We start from the raw sequence: 12,704 nt of genomic DNA, 5'->3' as shown, positions 1-12,704 counted from the left end.
ATCTAGAAACTAGTATAGTCACACAAGTATACCGCTTGGTAGATTTAATTAGTTGTGCATTGATGCTGCATTAGAATGTTTGATGAATGGTGAACCCAAAATACGGCCATTCCATGCTGGAAAAAAAATCAGCCATTTTCACAACAATTTTCAACCTGCCTGTCCAAACAAACAAGGAACTTCAATATGCTCTGTTGTAATATTAAAATACTACTGGGTAGTCATGTAAACAAAATGACAACCAACAATTATATGTTGTCCATGGGTAAATAAGATGTGAAAATGTGGAATGTTGTAAGGGACATTTCTGAGCCCCATGCAACACACAGCATCTTCACTTTTACATGTAATTCCTTTAATTCACCTATTATCAAACATTTTTTGTTAGTTATATTTTCTTATGGCTACCCAATATAACTTTATCATTGACAACAAAGACAATTTTATTGCTTAAGCAATCAGCTAAGAGACTAGAAATTTAAATGCCTTGTACAACACATGGTTGTTGTTGTTGTTATTTTGAATAGGCAAACTAGTCAGTTTTGACTATTGTTGCCTTATAAACATGCTTTTCTTTTTTTCCAAAATATGATAATTTCTTTGTTCAAATTATGTCAGTTCGAAAAGTAAAAGAAAGAATGGAATCGCTCAATATTGGGTTGACGGAGAAATAACTATTGTTATGGAAAACTAATAATTTTGGAGGTACCAGTACATGATTCCAATTTGCTCTTCCAAAGGTTGACAACTCTGTAGCACCCTTTAATGCTAATGATCAGTGCATTGAGTAGTAATAATAATGAGTAATAACTGCCAACAATGAGAATACACTGTACATATTGTACATATTCACTTTTCTTGCCATATAAAACAAAAAAGATATGCAATAATAGCATGCTTGCTATGCATGTTTAAGTCGGTCAGTATTAAAAGTAACCGTAAGGCATTGTGCATGTCTCATATAGTTTTTAATGAAATGTAATATTAATCTTCAGGTCATTTTGATTGCTTAGTCTTCTATTCATTAAAGCTTATCTTTGGTTTGGATAAACCCCCTGTATGGGCATTTCACTATTCCAGGTCATTACTACTAGTATTTCATATTAATATGTGTGTCCTATATATAAGTAGATATGATAAGAGTGATAAGAAATAACAGTTCTATTGGCTGAATTCACAGGTTTTTCATAGTTTTTTTGTTCTTTTTTTATCAGGCGCTCTATCAAAATAGAATAGACACATTTATTTTCTTGTTTCATAAAATCCCCTCTTGAGCTTAGAATTGGCTGAAAATTTCAGGAGATTGCTCAATGGACTATTTTTTAAATGAAAATAAGATTATTACCATGAGTGTGCTAGATATCAATTGTAATTTTTATGACCGAGGAAAAAATTCCAAAAGTAAATTAAGACGACTAATCATTTAATGACTATTTGTAATACTGGAGAATAAGATCACGTTACTGACCCTTCACTAAAGGTTTAAAAAACAACACTGCAAATTTGTGAGATTATAGACATACATCAATCAGTCTAGTTCAAGGGAAGAATGATTGCAAGAATTTTCATTGATTTTTTTGTCATTTGTCAAAACAGTGACAAAATGTACAATATATTACTGATACTGATTGGTATTGTTTTTAAAAGAGTGACATTCCATCTTGTATGGGATAAATCCTGAAAATCAAATTTGTAAGATATGGTTTACTTTTGCCATATTCACCAATTAATATTGCATACACAGTAAAATGATTTTTTAATAAATCCTTAAATGGAACATTGTATACCTTGTGTAATATCTGTTTTTTTTCAACACGAACATTTGTTATTTGAATTTGCTGATAAAATGATTTGTTATGCAGCATGTCCTTCCCCAAAATGTCCCATTTCTAAACCATTATTAGATGATTACTAAAAAATATACTCATTTTAGTGAAGTAATATGCCCAAATTTACTTCTATAGAAAGCCCACTTACTAAGTCTTTCTTCAGAAGTATTCAATTCAATTCTTTTTTTAAAAATTATTTACCAGTACTGGTAAAAAGCATACAAGTGCAAAAACAAATGTACTAATCCATTAAAATGAATACAAAGAAAAGAAGAAGGGGAAAAATAAAAATAAAATTAATTGCGAGTAAATTAAGTTCATGGAGGGGGATAACAAAGCAAAATATGCTTATCTGGGATATCCCTTAAATAACCACACATTTTAAAAAAGGAGGAGGGTGGTCAGTACAATTTCTCAAATATCAGATTATGAAGAGCATTTTTTTTAACAAATATTTTTTAAATTCCTTGTGAAACTGGTACATATACAGGCTCTTGTTATTTAATCAGAAGAATTATGATCTTAGGCATTATTTCAATAGAAATATGAAATAATTTGATATATATAATAAAATCCATAAAATTGGTTGATAACATCATAGCTTTCTTGTGCCTATTGATGATATGGCATACATAGAACTGATTCCCAGAAATAATATCTTGATTGTATTCATTTTAGAACTCTGCTTGTTTATTTTCAGTGTTCTTTTTAGTCTTAAGATCACATATTTTCAGCCTAAGGGTACACATTTAAGGCACTTCAGTCTTTCATTTTAAACTTAAATGGGCTGAAAAGCTCTGAGCTTTCAAAATAGACAGTATAATCCAAGGAAGCGAGGCCAATGAATGGAACTTTCACAGAATGAATCTACGTACTTAATATTAAAGTCCACCCCAACAAAAACTTGATTTGAATAAAAAGAGAAAATTCAACAAGCATAACACTGGAAATTTCATCAAAATCTGAGTAAAATAAGAATCAAAGTTATGGCATTTTAAAGTTTTGCTTCATTTATGCACATCTCGGTCGATATGCATATGAGGAACTGATGACATCACTCACTCACTATTTCTTTTGTATTTTATTGTATGAAATATTTTTATTTTCTCATTGTCACGTGAAATAAAGTTTAATTCCTCCCTGAACACATGGAATTCCATTTTTTCAAAATTTTGTGCTTTAGGCAAGGAGGTCCTAATCGTCAAATTTGTAAAAATTGAAATATTGTATAATTCAAACAATAAAATAACAAAAGAAATAGTGAGTGACATCATCAACTCTCTCATTTGGATGTAATTGGCTCATTCATATAACTATTTTGTTAAAAATAAGTGAAAATTTGAAATGTCATAGCTTTCTTATTTAACATCCGATTTTGATGAAATTGTCAGCATTGTGCTTGTCTGATTTTTCTCTACTGATTCGAATCAACATTTTTCTGAGGTGGACTTGACCTTTAAAGGGCTTTTAAATCTGAACACTAAATTGAGAAATATACTCCCAAGAATATACTTGATATAGAAAACGATTAATATATCCAAAGAATATTAGTTGTACTACATATGGGTTTTGATGATGATGATTATTATTATGATGATGGTGATGATGAGATGGTGGGATGATGATGATGGTGATGATGATGGTTACTTGTTACTTGTCGCAATAATCCCAAAACGCAGCTCCTTGGAAGCTATACTGGGATGTCAATAATGTCATGTGCCAATGGAGGTGACAAGGTGCAGGATTTGGGTTGGCTCACATATAAACAATAAAAATGAGCATGCAGGGGTGCGAGTAAAAACATGCATTGGTCCATTTATAGCATGTGGGACCCAACAGGAGGCTGCATCATGCTGATGACAGGTAGTGCAGCCTCTCTGAATGTAGTTGGGTTTCCATGGAGAATGACATGTCCTGGTAATCTGTTCCATATATCCGTACTGTCCTAGGGAACATTGCATATTTGTATGTGTCTATTGTAGCTTTGGGTATGGCATATGGTGGTGGTGGTGATGATGTTGGATGATAATGCAATTGAAATTAAAGACGCCTAGCATTAGCCCGTACTACAGGCCCGAGGGATATTGCAAATTTGAATTCTAGGAGTTTATTTACTTTTTTTTGAAAGAATGAAAAATGTGGGGCCGTGAAACTGGTGCGAGCGAATGTGGGGGCGTGACGCCGTATCGCGTACGGTGCGTAATTGCGGTCGGTCGTCGGATGCAGCGTGCACGGAGGAAATCAAGGAAATACTCCCTGCTCTTTTTTCATCTTTCTTGGAAGGCTTTTTAGGAAAAGAAAACTAAATTCATTTACTCTTCTTTCAAGAAGAATCAACTGAAGATGAAGCCGAAGATAAAATTCGAAGAATGTCTGCGAGATTCACCGAAATTCAGGTAAGATATCCCTTTTTTCGACTGGCCATAGCCAGCCTCCACGGACGATGTCACTACGGTACGCCTGTGCCGCCCCGGTACAAATGAAGGCGTTCTGGCTGGGCCTGGCTTGGTGCCGATTGCGCTCTCCGACCGTCCGAGCTTCTCGCAGTTTGTGACAGTCAATCATGTCAATGTATATTTAACATTGTTTATTTAATTGCTATTCATTTTGCCATTTATTTTTCATCAGTTTTATCAATCGTTCAATGATTATTCAATTTATTGTCATGATTGTTGTATTTATAATTTTGTATCTCATTTAACGCTCTTATCTTAATTTTTTTAAAAACTTTTTTTTAACGTAGTGCGCGTGCGAGGTGTAAATAAGCCAGGCTCAGGCATGGTTTTGTATAGACAGGAATAACCGTCGTTTCTGGGGATTTATTCAACAATTTCTGACATTTTACTGTAATCCCCATTCACCGACGGTAAAGTGTCCGTGTGGGCTCCCATTTGTTATTTTTGTCCGACCAGAGTCCAAACTTTTGTGTAATATTTCACATCGAAGTTACACTCTAAGGATATGTAAACTACAAATTAAAAATATTTAATTATTCAATTTTAAAATACTTTAAACGATATAGATGAAAATGCATGAAAATTATACTTTACCGATGTTTAGTTGGGAAAAGCACAGCTAATCGATCCAAATTAAGGCAGCCAAACTATGAAATATTTACAAACGAACGGAGAGGGCGTCAACAATATACAAATGTGATATCGATATTGCATTCCACCAGCACACCTACAAGGCAATAATACGATACGATACACTCACGAAGACAAACGATAATAGTTATAATCGCGATATATCGAGACATTAACGATAATGACGTCATTCAAGATGGCATCTTGCAAGAAAAACCGTCACGTCAGGAGAAAATGTCTTAGATGACAGATTTCTCAATCATCCAGTGGATTTTTTTTCAATAACTCCGGTCCAAGGTATGCAATTACTTAAATTATTTGTATTTCCCTGATAATGTATATCATTAAACTGTAAAAAACAGTTTTAAATCGCGATCTAATAAAACGCTAGTTCACTATAACGTCTGTAGCCACGGACCCCCAACCTCTTCAGTCTATGTATGGTGAGTGGAGCCAACATAGTTCAGCGGAACAACCAAAATACAGAGACTGAAGCGTTTGGTCTAGGTTTTGTATGGCGTAGTCCCCCTTGTCTGCGCACACACGTATCTACATGTATACCCAGTTGTTGTGTATCCGGACGGGTTGTGTGTCCGGACGATCAATTTTAGAATGTCATTTGGAAAAATTTACAAGCAAAGTTTCATCAATTTTTAGTACAAAATGGTAGGAAATATTATAAAGAACAAAATCGATAATGATTACAAGTAATGAATTCATATTTTTAGTGTAATCCACAGACAAAAAAGAAGACTTCAAAAAGATAAAGTGTCCGGACACCCGACCCCCCATCCTACTTGATAGAAGGTACGGTACACAGCCAAACTTAACACATGCAACACATTTTACTATAGACAAATTTGAGTTGACTCAAAATGGAAAAATAATGAATTTTGGGCATTTCTTGAGATGGCCTCAAAATGCATCCTTTTAATAGTTTCTCATCAATATACCCATAATGTGTGGAAAGTGAATGGGTGCGAAGACATGGGTTACCATTTTTTTTTTCAATCTGATGATGACTGCCCAACTTTTTTCGAAGAAAATTCTAGCCTATTATCGAGACATGATTTGTCGATGTTTATAGGGATATCCTTGTTATTTTCTAATGCCTGCTTGAAACTTGCACTCATTGTGGTGCCCGCATTGATGCGTGTAAGTGCGGGATACTTTATGGCACGACTTGGCTATATCAGTTCACGCAATATCCCGACACGTTCATGACAAGTTTGCGCATAGTTCGCGCAGTGTTCACGCACTGTCCAGACGTGCTTTCAGCAACAGACTCTCAACACCCTATTCTGTGGCGTATCTACATGTAGGGCAAGTTTGAATATTCTGGTGTTTACACCCGGCTCTACGTTCGTGGATTAGGACGACTCACACTGATCACGTGGTCTGCACTCACAATTTTGCGCATATCATTCACAAAATATGCGTGAAGTATGCTTGGCCTATTCGCAAAGTATGCTTGACCCTGTCGTGAACTAGTCATGAACTGCATGCCACTACCCGGGGGGTGTGCTTACTACATGTATTCTTTGCACCACAAAATTTATATTTGGATACCATGCAGTGGTACGCAGTGGCACAACTAGGTTGCACATGGGTTGCGCATAGTTCACGAACAGTTAACGAATTTGGAATGCGTGCCAAAATTTTCAACTGGTTTAAAATTTTGGCCCGCACTGCCACGCACCTATCCGCAAGCTGGGACGCTTAGTTCTCGCATTGGCACGCATGAGTGCGTGCCCATGCACAAACTATGCGGGAACCACAATGCGTGCAAGTGTCAGTTGAGCTTAAGACAATTCCAATTTTTGGAACTGACAATATGTGAATGCATACCAACTTACCTAACGCTTTCTGGCGCTCTTCCTGTAGTGTCTTTGGCTTAAGTGTCGCGTCGTCAGCACATGTTTGTCACGTTGAGTATGCTGATTTCCTTTCAAATGCGCATCATCGTAATGTATCATTGTATGTACCAACAATATTTACCCCGGTATTTCTCAGACTACAAAGAAGGTTCAGATCATACATTTTATCTTGTCAACAATGTTCAAGGGGTTTGTATACCTGAAACTATTGGCACTACATGTATAATGATTTTTTCCTTCTCTTTAAAAATTTATGTAAAGCTCTATTTCAGTTATTTTTCAATTTTTACATTTTTGGTTATTGGTGAGATTCTTTGAGCTTTTGTCTAGCAATGCAATACATGTATTTGAATCAGTGGTCTGCTGGTGATAGTGACCTGATGGCCGCCTCTTGCCCCCCCCCCAAAAAAAAAACACAACCATGAAAATAATAGAAAAGGAAAGAGAGAAAGGGTGAAATATAATTTCATTTTTTTAATTAAAGTCTATCGCAGCGTTGGATTTTCTGTAATAAAATTGTCAAAAATTTTCCTTGATCACCCTCAACTTTTAAAGTTTTATGGGATATGCCAAATCTAGCCTAAAAAAAAGTTTTGGTTTATTATGCCACTGGCGACCTGTCACTGTCGGCACCAGATTATCAGGACCAGACCACAGATCCAATTTTGTAAGATCATACAGTGTACCTTTTCAAATTTCTGACCATAACAAAAAGGGCAAGTGATCATCTACATGTATTTAATAACTTGTACATATACATGCAGTTCACATCTGAACTGGAAATGTTGACAAAATACATGTGGTCACCGTCATGAGGTCGCCCCCTTTTGCGTTACATTGTGATTTTTGCTTTCGCGACGCACTTTCAACTTTAAAAACATTTATCTGACAAAGTATACACCCTATGATAGCAAAAGTATACATTTTCTGAAAGGAAATTGCACAAGGAATCCAAATCTGCACTCAAAAATAGCATTAGGTGTAAGGCAACAGTTTTAAATGGACTTGAATAGGGAAATTCTGATATTTTTTTAATCTCATGGTTTTTGTCATAAAATTTTGTGTAGTACCCCTATGACAAAAATAATGTTATATTATGACAGAACACATTCAGACCTTTCTAACAATATATAATTGTGTAGGGTTCATGTTCAATTAATGATCTGAAAATTGACCCCGACTTTAGCCCAAAAAAATCATGCGTTTCAGGAATCATATACTATATACAAGGCTCGACATTAGCGGTGGCCCGGTGGCCCGGGGCCACCAAAAATTCATCTCGGGCAACCATTATTGAAAAAATGTTAAGTTTTGGTGGCCCGAATCGGGCAACCAATAATTTTCAAAGTAGCGCAATTTTTCTCCCGATTTTGCATGCATTTATCAACCTTCTACAGTTAAAATTGCAAGCCAATTCGTCATGCGCCTTTTTTGTTAATCTACACACAAAGAGTGCATAGTCATGACAGTATGTAGGCCTACCGCTAGCATACAGTAACTATTATTCAGCCGGCCGCGCCGGCTGTCTGGCTGAGCTTTGCATGCATGAAACCAATGCAGCTAGCTGTGCACGAGCAGACTATTCAGACCCAGGGAGCTGCGATACGAAATGTTACTGCTAAGAAATCTTCCCCAGAACTTTGGAAATCTACGTCAAAGTCACATTTTACACCAATGAAATGCCCTTCTACAGTCCATATTACTGAAACCTGATTAATTGAAAGCATTAAAAGGAGGAATTATGACCTCTCTTTTGACTCAAAAAGACCGATTTCCAAATGCATTAATACACATAGGTGAGTACATCACAGTCCCATATGTGCATTTGTATGTATGTTGATATTTGGTTTATTTCGAAGCTGTGTCTCTTTGAGCCAAAAATAAATAGGCCGCTCTTTCTTTCTTGTTTACAAATGACTTCTTAAACCACTCTTAAGGAAGTAAATACTTTGGGAAGGCATTTCATTGATATGACATGTGATTTTTTTCCATCATTTTGTCAAATATAGGGAAGGAATTGTCTCACTGTTTTTTCCAGATAACTTTTGCCATTTTATTTTTTTCTTTCATTTTTTTCAGTGATTAAACCATTTATACCCCTTCCCATTGAAAATACCTGATTAAAGAACATGTTTCCACTGAATAATAATAATTTTCCCCATTTTTTGATAATTTTGTTTTATTTATTTTTCTTAAATTTTCTTTTGTTTTTCTCAAATTTTTTTATGACCTGTTCTTTGTTTTTTTCTTTCTTCATTTTTTCTTTTGTTTTATGCAAAGTAAAATAACAGCAAGCACGATTTATATACAAGATGTACAAAGAATAGTGGTACGTGTTAGTGATTGCAGAATATTTCAGTTTGTTTTATTCATTTTTAATTAATGTTTTTCTTTATATTTTTCGGGCCACCAAACTTTATTAGTGGGCCACCAAAAAAAATTATTTGAAGGTTTTGGTGGCCCGAATGGGCCACCACCAAAAAAAGTTAATGTGGAGCCTTGCTATATATCAGGTGTTATAATGCTTGCAATACCAACATTTGTTGGGTTTTCTTTGACTTGTACATATCAGAATTTATAAGTTATTAACATTTTAAATTGAATTGAAGGTACATGTAGGTACATAAACAATTCAAAGAAAAAGTAACAATTGAAATGTACATGTGTAAGTTACACAATTTGCTTTATACCGAGGCTCTTATTACAATGATCTGCCAAGTGATGACGACATGCAAGAGACAATGTCTATAGGTTCAGGAGTAAAGACTTCAGGAAACAAGTTTGCAGATGCTGTATGTACAAACATCAATTTATATGACTACTGCAGCTTCATGAAAGAAGTTTCTAAAGTGCAATTGCACGCATTATATCCACATAGTCTGTGTTTGATAGTTTAAAGCCATGGCGGGTTTTGATGAGTTCAAAGCCAAAATATAGTATGCAGTCCTTTGGTATGATAGCATTTGAGGTAGGTTATGTCCATTTGACCATTTCACACAGACACTTATTGTTAAATGTCAGTGTGTGTATTTAGTGAAATATGTATACATGAATGTGTAATAAGACATCAGTGAAGATGTACAAACTTGGTGCTTTTAAGAAAATAATGCTAAACTTTCTAAAATTCATAACACATTTTCTGGATGTTTGAAGGTCATTGACCTTTGTCAGTTAATAATTTGGATGATTTGCCTTAATACTGAGCAGTATTTTCATCCCCTCAGAATTGTAGGAAGTGTTTTTTTTTGTAATTGATGCAAGTTTAGTGCTAACAATAACTGTCATTCAAATATGTGTCAATCTGGAAAAAATGTCAAAATTAAGACATTGCAAATTTATCAGATTTTTATGTTTCAACCTAATCACACAGGTCTATGACATGGAAAAACATACTTTTCAATCATTAGACAGTAAAGAAGAGTATGTTAGCTTCAATTTGATACCAAGTTTGTAGGTTTAGGCCAAGTTTTGACAAAAATATTGATGCTTTCCCAAAAATTACACCAAAAATTGCGTTTTCCCATTGACTTTGTACAGGCGGCGCCGCTTCCGGCACCACCCCTCATCACCTCTGGTGTCCTGACTTTTGAGAGCTATAACTCAAGTTCTAAAAAGTCTACAGCAATGAAACTTTCCAGGCTATTGCATTAATAATTCAGCTTTAAAATGATACTAAATTTGTTGGAATAGCCTCTATGGTTTTGAAAATAATTCAGAATTACTAAAGCACGAAGCGAAAATGTGTAACAGCACCACCCTTTTTGGGGGGCGAGCTCATGACGCATGACCATGTATGAGTGGTCACTGTACCTTTGTCTTTGATAATATTGAATGGTGACTTCCTGACTTAAATGTATGGAATTTCTGTTGCAAATTACAGTTTTATATCTATATCGTTGGGTTGGTTTTGTGGTGGAAGGTCAAATACCCCTTGGTTTACATGTAGGAAGTCAATACATGCAAATCAGGCATCCCCTCATTCCGGTTTTATTTCCTTCCTCACCAATGGTAATGATGGATTGTTATGAGGACTTGTATGATTGTTCCTGTTTTCAAATGAATATGGAAAAAGAAACATGAATGTTACATTCCCGGGGGGGCCACTTCCATTCACGAGTGGATACCATGCGCGACCATGGGGTCTCGAAAAGCACCCTAAACACGTAATTTCCATATTCTGAAAATGCACTTTGGCGTGTGAAACACTACCCTTAACAAGTATTGGAAACAAAACGATACTCTTGGCAAATATTCCCTGAAATGAACCCCTAAACAAGTACAGGAATGTTTTATTGTTACGGGTCCTTCGGTCGTCGGCTTTACCTTATTTGGTTTAGTATACGACCTCACCTTCTACACCTCGCGCAAATAGGACTCTAAACACGTAGTATTGGGGCAAAAGAACATCCTTTATAAAACATTTTAATTTTGTTTTATCATCCCCGCAAATTCGACCCTAAACACATAATTTTCCTAGCGAAATACGGTAGATACCCTTTTTTCATTATTTTTGTGTTTTTGACACCCTTATCACGTTACGTACGTAACGTGCCCTATCGTGAAAAGGACATCCTTTTTACATGTTTTTTTGGTCGCGCATGGTATCCACTCGTCAATGTAAGTGGCCCCCCCCGGGTTACATTTCATTTGATCCTCTTGACTTTTAAAAGTTGGTCGATAAAGAAGTACAATGTATGTACGGTATGCACATGTACGGTTCAAAATATAATGTACAACACATCAGAGCCATAAAAAGGGCACAAAAATATGCAATGAAAGTCAGCATTCAGACCAATCAATAAGGCATCCATGACCATGGATTTTTCATGTAGATGTCTTTCGACAATTTTAAGCTTCCGACTTTTACTACCCTTTTTTTTAAAATTTGATTGGAACATTTTTCTGTTTAATACCTTGATGAACCCTTATAAGTGAATACACGCTGACATTTTTGAAAAGGCTAAAGGTGTTCTGATTCTCTGTCTAATGCTGCAAAATGTTTTATCTTCAAAAGCAGGGAATGGTTTATTAAAGGTCAAGTCCACCTCAAAAAAATGTTGATTTGAATCAATAGAGAAAAATCAGACAAGCGCAATGCTGACCTCGATCTCGACCTCGATGTGTAACTATTTTGTAAAATAAAGCGAAACTTTTAAATGCCATAACTTTTTTGTTTTACATGTACATCCGATTCTGATGAAATTTTCAGTGTGATGCTTGTTGAATTTTTCTCTTTTTATTCAAATCAAGTTTATGTTGGGGTGAACTTGTCCTTTAGATAGTGCAGGTTTGGTTGTTGAATGTACAGTACAGTATGTACATATTTTACTAGCACATGTGCATGTGGGTATCAATTACAATTAGACACCCCCCCACCCCTCCCCTTGAATGCATGCTGTTTTTACAATGACATCATCACCATCAATGCGTGTGAAGCCTGCTAAGATACACTTGAATGTTGTGTACTGGAACTGTAGGGTGTAGTCACACTTTGCTATGACACATCCAGCTTCATCCATTCAGGTATTGAGGGATATCCTTTCAAACTTGAATAATTGCATCATTGCGCAATTATTGTATGGGAAACACCGCCCCTAGATAAAAGTAAATATAGCACGCTTATCTTCACAAAATCTCATAAAGGCCCTTTATACTGTTGAGCTTTTGTGGTTATGATCTGTTGGGTCATTCAGTCATTAAGTCCAACTTCAGCTACTGTGTGATTGGATTGAATTGTATTAGAAGAGAATAATAGGATTTGAGTCAATGTACAGTGTATGTATGTAGGTCATGCTGTATTATTTCCTGTCATACAGCAGCCTCTGGATAAATCAAATATAGAACAGAGAAGTCTCCAAAAGCCTGTATTTATTAAAAGGCATTTTTTATTGAGCTAATGATCCCTTTTGTGT

At 35.5% G+C, this 12,704-nt stretch overlaps 1 protein-coding gene across 2 annotated transcripts in view; it reads left to right on the top strand.

The window, feature by feature from the left end:
• Positions 1-4,042: 4,042 nt before the first annotated feature.
• The window catches only part of LOC121427234 (arf-GAP with coiled-coil, ANK repeat and PH domain-containing protein 2-like), a 66,365-nt gene continuing 57,703 nt past the window's right edge, over positions 4,043-12,704 (top strand). For both annotated transcript variants that reach the window (XM_041623538.1, XM_041623537.1), the window contains exon 1: positions 4,043-4,225. In XM_041623538.1, the coding sequence (XP_041479472.1) occupies positions 4,173-4,225 (53 nt within the window). In that variant the 5' untranslated portion in view covers positions 4,043-4,172. The remainder of the gene's footprint in view (positions 4,226-12,704) is intronic.

Source organism: Lytechinus variegatus, chromosome 14 (assembly GCF_018143015.1).
Source record: "Lytechinus variegatus isolate NC3 chromosome 14, Lvar_3.0, whole genome shotgun sequence".
NCBI lineage: Eukaryota > Metazoa > Echinodermata > Echinoidea > Temnopleuroida > Toxopneustidae > Lytechinus > Lytechinus variegatus.
Note: the sequence above shows the minus strand (reverse complement) of the source record. Positions and strands in the feature narration are given on the sequence as shown.